Here is a 14,284-nt window from a genome sequence, read left to right as displayed (position 1 = left end):
GAGAATCAGAATTGTTTAGGTTAAAAACGTTTTCTCTAAGATTACCTTCCTAATTGAATTTTCTGTTCATAAATACGTTTTAAGTCAGACTTGGTCCTAGTTCTTTTTCTTGTGTTTTTATCAGGGGGCGGGAGGAAGGGGGGTCTAAGTTGAAGTTTACCTTGTCCTAATAGTGAAAGTAGTTTGAGTATTTTCTGATGCCTTACCGTGCTGAATACTGTGGAACATTAAAAGAAACATAGGAGAGGGTCTTCATATGTGGCTTAGATGAGTTTTATTTAGTTCTTTTGTATTTATTAGTTTATATGTACCAACTCTGTAGAAACAACTTTATTGGAAAGGAACTTAGCTTTTCTAACATGTTTCATAGCTCAGAAAATTAACGCCAAGAGATTTAATGACTTGCCCACAGTTACTGGCAGAACCGAGTGACTCATTGCTCCCTTTTTTCAGTATTTGGTGCCCTTGTGGCATCCTAGTCCGCTCATCCATCCTTCCATCCCCAACCCCGAATTAAAAGTAGGCAGTTGTGGTAGTTCAGTTATATTGGCTTTGTATGGGTCTGGGTACTGCCAGTGTACACATCAGTGGTCTTTAAAAACATTAATTTCTGAGTATCTTTTGGTGTTGGTGTAGAAAACCAGTGACTGCTGCTTTTCTGGATTTGGAGTCAGAAAGAAAACTTGGATTTATTGTCTTCGTTCCGGTATTCACTAGTCAGTCGTGTATTTAACTCACTTCAACCTTTTTCCTGGGACTTCCCTCTTCTATGACCATGATGATACTTGATTTACTAACTCGTAAGGTAGTTGTGAGAACCAGACCCAGTAGCTCTGTGTATGTGGATACAATAATGTGTGCGAAAGGCCTTTGTAAACTTCTGGGCATTATGTAAATGTTACTGGTTATGTGACATACCCAAATAAATGGATGTTTGATTCCTTCTTGTTTTTTTAGTTGCTCCCTTATCTGCCTTTGATAGCAATAGCTTTAAATACTTTCCACCAGTGAACAGATTACCTTCTATATTGATTTTTCCCATTGTATGTGGAGTGCCAACTTTATACTTGGTAGCACAAAGACTGTTGCAAAAAAGAAGTACTCAAGCCTCTAATCTAATTACTGGTGTGAAATGATTATGTCATGTGTGATCACTGGTCTCGGTAAGCTTTGAATGTTTGTGAAACATTCATTTATTATGACTTTACTGGGCTAGAAGGCATCTTACAGGTCATTCGGTCTTCCTTTCATCTTCAGTAGGAATTTCCTTTTGCTATCTGGTGTCCTTTTTTTTGAACACTTCTGGGAAGCAGCTAGTTCTGTTTATAAATAACTTCTGATTGTTTCTTTATGTTGAGCTAAAGCCAGTTTCCTTTAATTTCTCTTACTCCTCTGCCTTTTGGAGCTGCCTAAACACGATTTGTTTTCTGTTGGCAACCTGCGCTCTTTAGATTGGTCTTATCACAACCTTCTACCTCTGAAGTCAGTCATTCCTTTCTGGAAGCATGCTTCCAGAACCTTTCACAATTTGGATCACTCTTGCATGATAGAAGTGCCTTTTATTAAGGTATGATTCCTAAAATCAAATATGAGATCAGAGTCTAGCCAGTGTGGGCTACATGGGCTAAGTTTTCTTTTGATTTGGACTTTGAATTTTTTCCCCCTCTCCTGCACTTCAGGACTCATGCCCTTTCCTCATAATTAATCCATTCAAAAATAGATACGAGGTTACAGAGATGAAGGAAACAGAGTTCCATAGGAGGAGATTCCATTTCAGTGGGAGAGACAAATATGGAAAAATCAGTTACCCTGTGATTATCAGGGGTTATGAGAATTATATACTAAGGGTGATCAATTAGAGAGGACGGTAGGTACTGTTAGGATGAAAACTCAGGAGTTTTCAGAGTGGCAAGGAGAGCAGAAATTTTACTCTTTGGACGTCATTGCTTCGACAGTCACAGTTATTTGTTAGCATTTATTCAGAAACAACTGCTTCCTTTTCTTGTCTAACTTTGCTATGTTAGTGAAAGGGCTGGTGGAAAAGGGAGCTAAGATTTTGTTGAGCAGCTTTTATAGTCAGGCTAGGCAGTTTATAAACATCAGTTCATTTAAACCTTTTAGCAGTTCTATAAGGTGATCTGTAGATGAGGAAACTGTTAAGTGACTCTCCCTAGTGTTAAATAACCAGGAACCTAGATTGGAAGTCAGGTTGGTGTGACTCCAAAGTTCTTGTTTCTCCATGGATATCTTGAAAGACTTTGAGGCTCCTTACTTGCACAGCATATCTAAATAGTCTTCTGCATGCTCCAGCTTAGTACTTTGGACAAAAAAGGTAATGAAGCTGTGGTGACTTTTTTTGGTTTGCCTTAGATTAACAGTTTTAACATCTTTTTTTTTTTTTTTTTTTCTTTTTCTTACTGGAGCATGCTAAAGTAAATTACAGACATCATATTTTACTCCAAAAATACTTGAGTATTCATCTCTGTTTTACTATTTTCACCACTTTCACATCTAACAAAATTGACACTACTGCCATAATATTCTCTTAATATCCGAGCTGTATTCACATATCCCCAAAATTGTAACTTGTTTTCAACAGCCCTATTTGGGCTGGCTCTTTAAAAAAGGAAGTGATTTCACTGAGTGCTCCTGAACCTTTAGTTTTGCCATTTAAGACACTAATGGAGATCAGTGTAAAATTCATGAGCTATATAATCCAAAACTTTACAATTCCCTCCCTTAATTTAAAGGCTGTTGCATGTTAATCTCCACTTGCTTTAGGCATCAAGTCCGTTTTTGGTTTTTGTTTTCAATGGTAACAATTCCCATTTTGCTATTTCCCCATCAGTCAAGGTGTTATTTTTACCAGGTGCTTTTAGTGGGGTAGGTAGCTATTCTGATTACACACATATTTTAAGAAGATGTCATTGACTAGGAGCAATTCACACAAACTTACTGTTTTTCTTAAAACCAAGGCTTTTAAAATCTAACCATTGAGTTTGCCTCTTGATATTTTTAACAATTAGTCTTTTAAACCCAGAATCTTAATGTAACAACATAAGCATTTGTTTTCATTGTTTGAGTCTATATGGTTGAAGTGTGGCAGATGGCTCTTAAAATGAGTTTTCTAAAAGTATTTAGAATCATCTTCTTTACATTGTTTTTCCCAGGACTGAGATAGTATCTTCCTGAGATGGTTAAAGTGCTATCGTGACTAGTAGTTATCTGAATTAGGTCCTTTCGGTGCTTTTCCGTGAAGGTAAAATGTCCTAACAAGTGATTTTTGTCTTATTTGTGAGAGTATACTGTTCCAGAGGTGTTAGGCTACTAGCTTTCCTAATCAGGTCAACCTGTCCGCCTTCGTACTAAATGCCTTGCACAGTGCTAAGGCTGTAGGAAGGAATATCAAGAGAATGACATAGTCTGTGACTCAAAGAACTCATTGGGAGCATTACCAGAAGCTGAAGTATTGGCACAACCTTTTCATCCTGAACCTTCAGGTATTTGGCAATTACCATGCAATCTAGTAGTGTGAGCATTGAGGGTTAGCGTTCCCATGTCAAATCTTGATAATCTCCAAAGCTGCATAAACAAAACTGTTCTCCTTCCTGCCCTTTCCCCCACCTCTTATTTAATGGAACTGTTTGGATTTCTTGATTGTTTTATAATAGTGGGACACAGCAGGCCAAGAAAGATTCCGAACAATCACCTCCAGTTATTACAGAGGAGCCCATGGCATCATAGTTGTGTATGATGTGACAGATCAGGTAAGTTCCAGGAGGAAGTCGTGTTACAGTGACAAAGTAGGAGGTTACTATTGGATAAATACCAAATTCTTCTACTTCGTGTATTTGGCATCAGTATTATTTATAGGGCAGAATACTTTGTCCACTCCCAAATAAATGAGTCACATAAAAAACATTTATTTTAGAGGCACCTGGGTAGCTCGGTTGGTTGAGTGTCCGACTTTAGCTCAGATCATAATCTCACAGTTCATGAGCTCGAGCCCCACAGGCTCTCTCTCAGCTGTCAGTGTGTAGCCTGCTTTGGATCTTCTGTCGCCCCTTCCCCCCTCTCTTTCCCTCTCTCAAAAATAAAATAAACATTTAAAAATACTTATTTTAAAGCAGTACTTTAAAAAAGAACAACAGGTATATTGTTACTTTTCTCCCCTCTGTTATACTAATAAATTGACCAACCAAAATTTTGTATTTTCCTTTAGCAAATAGAAAACTTAGTAATTGGTTTTACATTTGCTTGCAAGGGACTCTGCTTATATTTATTATGGACTAATAACTGATCATTCTGACAAGAGTTCATAGGGAGCTGTGGATTGTTTGGTGTATACTGTGTTCTTGGTTTTAGCAGTTACTAATTGCTAATTACTTAGCAGCAATTTGCTAGTAATTTAGACGTGTCAGAGTTGCCAAAAGCAAGATTAGAGATCTCTGCATCTGCAGGATGTGGTTCAGAAATAGGATGAGCTAGAGGACGATTCTTTTAAGAGGACCATGAGGATCTAAAAATTAGCTGTTACAAGAAGGTAGGAAGGAGGGTGTAGAGAAGGTGTGAATAATGTGGTCTGAGGGCCATCATTGTTCTTTTGATCAAAAAGAAAATTTCAGGGTCTTTTTTTTCTATCAAAGTATGAAAAATAAACTTTGAAAATTAGGATTTGTTTTTCTTGCGTCAAATGTTAAGTCTCATCTCTACTATGAAATCATAGCTAATTAGGAGATAACTAGAATCATAGACTTTATAGAGTCCATGCCATTAGAAATATTGGGGGAGTAGTATCAACAGGAAAACAAAGAAGTGCTAATTAAAAATGTCTCTAGTCATTACCATGAAATACTTAAATAAGAAAATCTCCTTCCCCTAAATAGGCTTGTGGGAAAGGAAACAAGCATCTTTACCTTGGACTCATTTATTTAATAATACCTTTTGACATCTCTAGTATTAACACTTTAGGTAGGCTCTCTTGTTCATAAACTAAAATTTGATCAAATGTCAAAACACAAGATTTTATAGGTGCTTTTAAGTTGTTTATTCCAAAACAGATCTGACTGTAGTTTAATGATGAACTGTATTTCCTTTAAGCTTTCACATTCTAATGTCTTATGCATATATGTATAGTCATTGTAACATATCACTTCACTTTCTTCCCAGCACTTTAGTTACTGTTTTATAGCTAGACTTGTCTACCTCTCCGGCCGGGAAAGACACTTCTGTTTTTACGTGCTTATTTAGAGCAGTTGTGTCCAGACTGTATGATCATTCTTAAAAATGTCTGTCTTCTTAGGAGTCCTTCAATAATGTTAAACAGTGGCTGCAGGAAATAGACCGTTATGCCAGTGAAAACGTCAACAAGTTGTTGGTAGGGAACAAATGCGATCTGACCACAAAGAAAGTAGTAGACTACACAACAGCAAAGGTATGTTTCAAGTTTGATTTTTCAAACTGCATTTGAAGGTATTCAGTTTGAATTATTTATGTATGGGTATGGAGTCCCACAACAGCCATAACCATTTACAGCTTTTAAAATACGTGCACTGGAGAGGCATCTGTCTGGTGGCTCAGTCGGTTAAGCACCCAACTCTTGATTTCTGCTCAGGTCGTGATCTCATGTTTTGTGAAATTGAGCCCCGTGTCAGGCTCTGCACTGATAGCGCAGAACCTGCTTGGGATTCTCTTTGTCCTCCTCTCTGTCTGCCCCTGCCACACTTCCCTTCTCTCAAAGTAAATAAAAACTTTAAAAAAATAATACGTGCAGTAGCATATGCTGATAATGGCAGTTCGCGTAGTGTCTTTTCGGATTCAGCAAACTTAGTCCTTCCTTCACTCCCCGTTTCAGATGACAGAAATGCACTAAGTGGAAGAAACTTTGTGTTAATTAAACCTTACTATTCTCTTAGGAATTTGCAGATTCCCTTGGAATTCCATTTTTGGAAACCAGTGCTAAGAATGCAACGAATGTAGAACAGTCTTTCATGACGATGGCAGCTGAGATTAAAAAGCGAATGGGTCCTGGAGCAACAGCTGGTGGTGCAGAGAAGTCCAATGTTAAAATTCAGAGCACTCCGGTCAAGCAGTCAGGTGGAGGTTGCTGCTAAAATTTGCCTCTGCCCTTCTCTCACAGCAATGAATTTGCAATCTGAACCCAAGTGAAAAAAACAAAATTGCCTGAATTGTACTGTATGTAGCTGCACTACAACAGATTCTTACCGTCTCCACAAAGGTCAGAGATTGTAAATGGTCAATACTGACTTTTTTTTTATTCCCTTGACTCAAGACAGCTAACTTCATTTTCAGAACTGTTTTAAACCTTTGTGTGCTGGTTTATAAAATAATGTGTGTAATCCTTGTTGCTTTCCTGATACCAGACTGTTTCCCGTGGTTGGTTAGAATATATTTTGTTTTGATGTTTCTATTGGCATGTTTAGATGTCAGGTTTAGTCTTCTGAAGATGAAGTTCAGCCATTTTGTATCAAACAGCACAACCAGTGTCTGTCACTTTCCATGCATAAAGTTTAGTGAGATGTTATATGTAAGATCTGATTTGCTAGTTTTTCCTTGTAGAGTTATAAACGGAAAGATTACACTATCTGATTAATAGTTTCTTCATACTCTGCATATAATTTGTGGCTGCAGAATATTGTAATTTGTTGCACACTATGTAACAAAACAACTGAAGATATGTTTAATAAATATTGTACTTATTGGAAGTAATATCAAACTGTATGGTGATAAGTATTGTTTTAATTCTTATGGTTAAAGGGAAATAGAGCCTTGCATTATACTCAAAACAGCCATTTGTGTGTGCAACCAGGGCACTGTAGACCTATCTTAGAGCAGCATCCAATATGCTTTTCAGATAATATATCCAGTAAATGACCAGGGAGGCTTCTGTGCTGTATAGGGATTTAACCAGGCTTAGTGGTTCAGGGAGACTAAATTATATGGAAAACAAGTTTAGAATGTATGCTATCTAGTCTCTTATCTCTGATCCTTCTCGAAAACCATTTGAAACGGCTTCATCGATCAACATTTTTGTTAATTCTTCTGCGGTAGAGGTGAAAAGCAGCACATTTTTCCTAACTGGCAAGTGATCAGACTAATGTTGTGTGCTGATACTGTTTCTTCAGTGCTCTGAGTCAGATGTCAACTATCTTATCCTCCACAACTGTATAATTTAGGTTGGAGGAGAGTTAAAGCATTAAAGTAGAAAGCAGGAAATTTACTATTGATTGCCCTAATTTTAGGAATCATATCCCTAAAAATTAACCAAGAACACAAATGCAGGGTGGGAATGATAAATGAAAACAATGTATTTATTTCAGTGGAATTTTGCACATGTGAAAAATTTTGTTAAAGAGCCTAAGGTTTGTTTTTATTGTGGGAAACAAAAATCTTTTGCTAACGATGGCATTTTGAGGTGGTAAAGTCAGAGATGGTTTCCTTGGGGTTGAAATAGCAGCCAAAACATTCTTAGGAGCTTGGGATGTGGCTGTTGGCAACACATTTTACGGTGGGATCTTTAATCCAGTGATAAAATTTTAAAAACAAGCCAAAAACGATAGGTTTCTTTATTTTCACTGAACAGGCAATTGAAATACATGGTACAAAAATAAGTGGTAAGATTATTGTAAAATGAAATGGACAGAATATTCAATTTAATTTTCCATCTGAGAATTTCACAATAAAATCATAGTTTACTTTGTATTATAGATGTGCTTGTTGGATCTATTCATCCTCGCATAAGGCAACTGAAAAATCCCTCAAGTTACCAACAGTTATGTGGGTGAAGTTGTGTTTTTTTCGGAAGTTTGTTTTTTGCCTTACTGATACCGTATAGAGGGGGAAAGAATTCAGAAGCTATTTCCTAAAACAGATGAATAATACAAATGTTAGTGTGATGCTGTGCACTTCAGTTTATACAGCAAGCTGTTCCAACTGTCAGCTTACTGGTGAGCTAGCAAGAAATATTACATGAACTTATTTTAAGATGTAAGCATATTTACATACTTATTTAGGTCTGAAAATCTAGTGTTCTTTCCCCCACAGCAGTCAAGACTGGGCTTCCCGCAAGATGTCTCCGAGTACAAACGCTTCAAGTAATAATTTGTTCATTTAATAAGGGGAATTCCCACTTGTCATATTTTAATGTCAGTGGCTTCCATGAATCAGCTGTGGGAATAAGGGAAGTGTTCTAAGCCTGATTGGTTACAATCTCTGGGAAGTCCTTGCAGAACGATAGCCATTCTGGCCTAAGCAAAATGTCCCGTTCTTTGACTTGCGACTGAAATTGCCTTTAGCATGCATGCTGCCACTGCAGCATCTTTTAGGTCAACCCTACTTTATGTCCCCAGTTAAGCTGAAAAACAGCCCTGTATTGATACTGTCTCCTATCTGCAGATGAGCCTAGCCACGGAGCTGCAACACGAACCCAGGGCTCGAAACCGCCAGTCCAGCTCTTAGTACTACCACTTCCCCGTGGACTTCAATTCTACTGATTTAAAGGGACTACTAGGAAAGTTTACGACAGGTAACTATGGCTATGTCAGTGCAAGCTAATGCTGTCCTTCAGGCTCATGTGTACCAACTGCAGTCGGTGCAGTGGCCAGCCGGACTCTCTGCGAGTCTGACCCTGCCACGTTTGCCCATGGAAATGCTGCTGGCAGCACCTTCCTGGGATGAAACGATTTCAACCTGAGTCTTCAAGGTGGTCTTAAACTGCTTATAAGCACTGCTAAAGATATAATTAACGGTTCTGTTGATACTCTTCAGTAGCATTCATAGCTAGGTCCCGAGTATCTTCAGTCACACCTTACTTCAAAGGAGATAAACAAAAACTTTCCTGGGAAACAGGTTATTCCGAAATAAAATACTCTGAAAATTCCTATCAGGTGAAGCTGGTAATTATTAGGCTGGATGGGAACAGAATGGCATACTCAGCATTCAGTTGCTGTATCATTGGCCAGTCTGTTTCTGTAGGGTTGTCATCTTAGGTTTTTTGGTGAACCTAATAGAAACTGTCTCTCATATACTAGCAGATAAGTGGGTTTAACGCCTCAGGGCTATCCCGTAACACTCAGTAGAAAGGCACGTACCAATTTATAGCCACAAAGAGAAGAGAAAATAGATCAATTCAAGAACAGAGGCCATTAGGGGCACCTGGTTTGGCTCAGTTCATGAGATCAAGGCCCACGTCCGGCTCTGACAGTGCGGAGCTTGCTTGGGATTCTCTCTCTGCACCTCCCCCACTCGTGCACATATACTCGGTCCTTCTCTCAAAAATAAATAAACATTAAAAAAAATTAAAAGAACAAAGGCCATTAGACATATCTGTCGTTCCTAAGGAAATTTTACATATAGAATTATTTGCTCTGGAGGGGTTTTATCTTCTTAAATCTCACTATGGAACCAAGATTAAAGGCCTGAATTTCTTTTAAAGAAGGTAATTTTGTATTAAATGTTCTCTTCTGAGGAGTATCAGAAATCTCATGAGAATAATTGTTCTAATGTCACCTTTAGATTTAAAATGATCTGTGCATTTTTTATAAACATAAGCTCTTCCTTTCTTAAAAGAACCCTCCTCAAATGAGACTCTGGAAGGAGTTTGAAAAAAGATGTTTAAGTGCAAAAAATCCTTTCCATAAGTCCTAGCCCACCATAACGCTACAGATACGTTGGGGGGGGGGGGTGGGGTGGGACATGCTTTCTTCCGTGTTCATTCATGGCACAAGAGAAATGTTTTAAAGGTTGTTTTTTGTTTTGATTTTTTGCAGAATTGGTTACCAGCAATAGCTGATCGTTTTGCTTTAAAAAGCTTTACAATTGATGCTTTAAATGGTTGATCCATAGATTTCTTTTTTTTCCCTATCAAGTTACGTATCATGCAACCAAACATTTCCCTTTTTTCCTTCCCTAGTGACCGCATGCCCTCTTCTTCCCTGATCTTGGACTGCTCTTCCAAGACAGAGTAGGAATGCGTGGATAGACGCGTCCTCCTAGAGGTGCCCTTTAGGTGTGGATAATCAGGTCCATAGTCTTGCAAAGCTCAGTAGCAGTTCCCTATGTCTGACACGTTTTCCTTTAAGATCTTAGGCAGGCAGACGGAGCATTACTAGACCCCTAAGATAACTTAAAATGTGTCCTAACAACCCAAAATAATTTGAGAACTATTGGAGACTTAAAGTCTCTTCTAAAATCTTCAAGGGGGATTTATAAACCTAAGCTTAAGTTTATGAAAAGACTCAAGTTCCTGGCCAACCATTCAGTTTTTTCAGTCTCCTGGGTCTTCTGGTATGCCTGAGAATTCCATGTATTTGGCACCTTCTCTCTCAAACGAACCTTCTTTAAATGACCTTTATAGCAGGTAGACTATTTTAGCAGCTCTGCTGTTTTTAGCTGGATTGAAGGGGATGATAGGCCTGTAAACCTTATTAGCATTATTTTATCAAAAACTGCAAAGCCACATGCTTTTGTTGAGAAGCACCAAAAGGAAAACCTTAGTTTGGAAGGATTCACTTTAAATAAAGATAGGAACTCAATAGCCCTTACTTCAGGGAAGAGAAAGGCATTTTAAAACTAGTTACATTAGAGTTAAGTTCCCCCTGTGATTTCAGTGTTACAAATGGCTCTTACAAGGGCTTCCTGAAAGCTTCCCACCAGCCAGGTTTTAGCCGACAGATTACATCTCTGCCTTAGAAGATGCCTGAAAGAGAAAGAGAAACATTTTTATAGGCAGAATGCAGCAGAGGAAGAAAGGACACCCGCAGGCACTGTGTTCATTTTAGAACTACAATGACTGTTGCTCAGATTTCCTTGATGCAAGTACAGGGCCTCCCTGCCCTGGACACACCTGGATTTTATCCTTTACTTTCACAGTGAAGTCTTACCTAGAAGGTCTGTGAGTGACGCACCACATTTTGGTTGCAGTAGAGGAAGTTTCAGGGAAAGCAGGTTGGGCAGTGGCGGCCCCACACTGGGCACGAACCCCCTCTGCTCTCAGCTCCTTTTCCCTATCATTCCCTGTTGGACTTTCCCAAAGATGAAAAGAAAGTTGTACTGTTAAGTCTCCAAGGCACGTTACCCCACCTATCCCCTAGCCCTTTTTAGAAGGGAGTTTGCAGAGATCATTGTTGGGAAGGGAGGGGTGAGGATTTATCAGTAAGTTGCTTGAAGATGGGCCAGAAGAGCCTCCAGAACAGGCAGCCTGAGAATGGCCCTCTACTGGAGACGCAGACATATAAAAAAGTAGGCACAGAGGAGTTCCGCCACTGTTGTCTTTGAGGGGTTGGAGGTGAAGGGACTGCCATGGAAGTGTGAGCATGGGGCACCCTAGTCCTTAGTGGGCAGTGGGGAGGGCACCCTAGTCCTTAGTGGGCAGTGGGGATGAAACGGAGTTAGTGGAAAGCACCTCAGTGAGCCAGCTTCCCACAGGAAGACCCCCAACCTTCTTCCTGGCAATGGCAGCATCTCCCTTTTTCAGCGTCTGGGTCTTCTAGCATCTCATTGTTTCAGTCACTCTTGGTTCAACAGTCTTCCAAGAGACAGTCAACCTTTAGAGCAGGAGCTCTGTACCCTCACCTGGCACTGGGGTCCAGTGGACACGTTTTCTTCTCTCGGGTTGCCTACTCACCAGACTAATCCCCTTCACGTCGGTGCTCCTGTGTGCCACTGGTGTGTCAGGGATGAGGGTGCAGCCAGCCAGCATGTCCAGGGAAGCTAAGATGGCATCATACAGGCGATCTGCATGGCTCTCCAGCTCACTGGGCTGCTTCGAGATCCTCCCGAGGACATCCTTTAACACTAACAAATGAGGTTCAAAGCATTTAGGCCCCAAAAAAACCCCAACACCCAACATGTAAGCGTGTTTTGGAAGAATCATATATAAGGGTGCAGTGTTTTACACAAAACAGGAACGTGGCAATAGTTTCAGGATGTCCACTCTTTTTAACGGTGACTCTCTAGGGACTGCTGTTTGTTGCGCTGGAGAATCTGTGGTGTTAACTTATGATTAAAGCGGAGCAAAGAATCTCACTGGCTTCACTCTGGATTTACGTAATTCACCAAAAGGCACAGAAACAGGGTGCTCCGGTGACTGGTTATCATCCTCTGACCTTTAGAGTTAAGACACAGGGCACACCCAGACCCTACGGGGCAGGAGGCTTAAATGAGACGAAACAATATGCCAAGATTAGGACACTGGGCCCCGCTGCCAGGTTCCTAACAGCTTCTACTGGCTGGGGAACTGTTACTTGGCATGTATGCAGCTAGTCTGGGAACGTATTTGGGAATGCTCGTGAACCTTTTGTGGGCCCTAAGCGAACAGACTTCAAAAGAAAATTACCTGAAAGCAGGCTAAGTAAGACAAGAAGTTAGTAAGGCCAAGATTTCCTCCCACAGGCCAAGTGTTCATTTGCGGAAGGGATAGGCTAGGTTCAGAGTGCATCACACACAGCAGGCTTGTTTTTCTCTGAGAAACCTTATTTCCTTTGTGAAACACAAAGGCTGCTTTAGCTTCCTGAGCCTTTATCAGCTGTGTTAACACTCTCTCTGGTTTCCTGCTACAGCTGCAACATCTGCCAGCAGCGGAAGGGAAAGGGGAAGCTGCGTATCTGCAGGGGATGCTGGCAGACGGGTGCCAGGAGAAGGGACATGGGCTCGCTGTGCCGAGATCAGGCCCCCGGGGAAGCCACATGAGTGCCGTGTCATCTGGGCAGAGTGCCGTCCTGGCGAGGCCTGGCGGAGGAGTGCGGCCAGGGTGCACGGTACAGCTCGTCTGTAAGAACGACTGGGCTGGATTTTCCCCTCCAGACCTTTGCTCAGTCCTCCTGTGTGTTTGTCAGAATTCGGGGACCTTTATTTTCTTTTCTAAACATTTATCTTAGGATGTTAGAGTATTTGGTTGGGGCCAAGTAAAAGGAAAGCTGGGAGTAAGAATGAAGTAATCTTTCCCAGTAAGACTTTCCTGTTTTAATTAAACACATACACACAGGAGCCTGAATCGTCACCGCTAAGGAGTGTGGGCTCCAGAAAGGACTGGCGACACGGGCACCCAAGCACTGAGGCTAAGTGCAGCGAAAAGCCAGCTGCCCACAGGGAGGCCTCGGCAGGAGGCTGAGACGGACATTTCGGAGGGGGAGTTAGTTTGGTTCTTGTCCCTACAGTTGCACTGGTGATTGCAGAAGGAAGCAGGCCGTGAAACTGGGTAGGAGTGCTTGTGCCCAGGCTCTATGGACTCTGGAGGTGCGTCCCACACATAGCTGGAGAAACCCTGTGCACGTCTAGGGGAACTTGTGATGTTCACACGACACCAAAGTTCCTCATTAGTCCAAGCCAAGGACGGGAGGGGCAGTGTGTCCATCTTAAAGAGCCTGCGCATGTATCTGAAAATCACAGAAACCCCAAATGCCTTACTTTGGCAGTAAAATACCTTTACACTCCTTTTGAGACAAGGGCAAAGTGAAATGTTATTACAGATTAAGCACCGAGAACTATTACTGGATTGGTTTTTAAATGAAGGTCAAAGAACCTGTAGTTTTTTAAGGGGCCCACTGTTCCATGCGGCCTCTGGGAGAGTTTCCTGGTATGGAGGGCTTTCCCTTCCTGCTCAGGCCCCTGCACTTCCAGACACAGCAGCGGGGGAGTCGGCAGAAAGGGGTTTGAGCCAGGCTGCCACTCCTTGTGTGGTCTCAGGCAAATTCACAACTCCGAGGTGAGAGTAAGAAGAGTACCTATCTCACGAGGCTGGGATTAAATGGGAAAAAAAAATTGGTACATTAACTACTTCACAGTGTCTGGCACACAGTGTTCAGCACGATGCTGATGTAACTACACGCAGCAGAGGAGGCTGGCATACTGAATTCTGCCCCAGTAAAACCCAAAAAACCCTACTGCAAGAGCCAAAACAAAGGCCTCCTGAGGGCAGGGGATTGCCAAGGGCTCACATAATTCACACCGGATAATCCCCGCTAGAAATCCTTCAGTAGTTCCCTGTCCCATTGAAACCCTTCTGCCTGTTCACAGCTTTCAACCCTGGTCATTTTTCTCCCCAGGGGAAGAAATGTCTGGAGATATTTTGGGTTGTCACAACTGGAGAGGAGGTGCTACTGTTCTATAACGGCCGAAGGCCAGGGATGTTGCCAAACATCCCGCAACACACAGGACAACCCTCCTCACAAAGAAAGTATCATGTGGCCCAAGATGTTGATAATGCCCAGGTCGAGAAACCACCCTATACCACCTGCCTAACACGAACCCACTGCTGCTGGTCAGG

The 14,284-nt window shown here is 41.2% G+C and overlaps 2 protein-coding genes across 7 annotated transcripts in view; one reads left to right on the top strand and one right to left on the bottom strand.

The window, feature by feature from the left end:
* RAB1A (RAB1A, member RAS oncogene family) overlaps nt 1–7,727 on the top strand; it is a 31,282-nt gene extending 23,555 nt beyond the window's left edge. Inside the window, exons 4-6 of the mRNA XM_047851366.1 lie at nt 3,672–3,767; nt 5,303–5,434; nt 5,916–7,727. Coding sequence (XP_047707322.1) covers nt 3,672–3,767; nt 5,303–5,434; nt 5,916–6,113 — 426 coding nt within the window. The 3' untranslated portion in view covers nt 6,114–7,727. The remainder of the gene's footprint in view (nt 1–3,671; nt 3,768–5,302; nt 5,435–5,915) is intronic.
* CEP68 (centrosomal protein 68) overlaps nt 5,433–14,284 on the bottom strand; it is a 28,714-nt gene continuing 19,862 nt past the window's right edge. For 3 of the 6 annotated variants that reach the window (XM_047851361.1, XM_047851364.1, XM_047851365.1), the window contains one exon: nt 7,572–11,814. In XM_047851361.1, coding sequence (XP_047707317.1) covers nt 11,567–11,814 — 248 coding nt within the window. In that variant the 3' untranslated portion in view covers nt 7,572–11,566. Of the gene's footprint in view, nt 5,869–7,571; nt 11,815–14,284 lie in introns of those variants that run through there. The other 3 variants (XM_047851363.1, XM_047851362.1, XR_007150697.1) reach the window with 3 other exon arrangements.

Source organism: Prionailurus viverrinus, chromosome A3 (assembly GCF_022837055.1).
Source record: "Prionailurus viverrinus isolate Anna chromosome A3, UM_Priviv_1.0, whole genome shotgun sequence".
Taxonomy (NCBI): Eukaryota; Metazoa; Chordata; class Mammalia; order Carnivora; family Felidae; genus Prionailurus; species Prionailurus viverrinus.
This window is presented reverse-complemented; position numbering and strand designations above follow the sequence as displayed.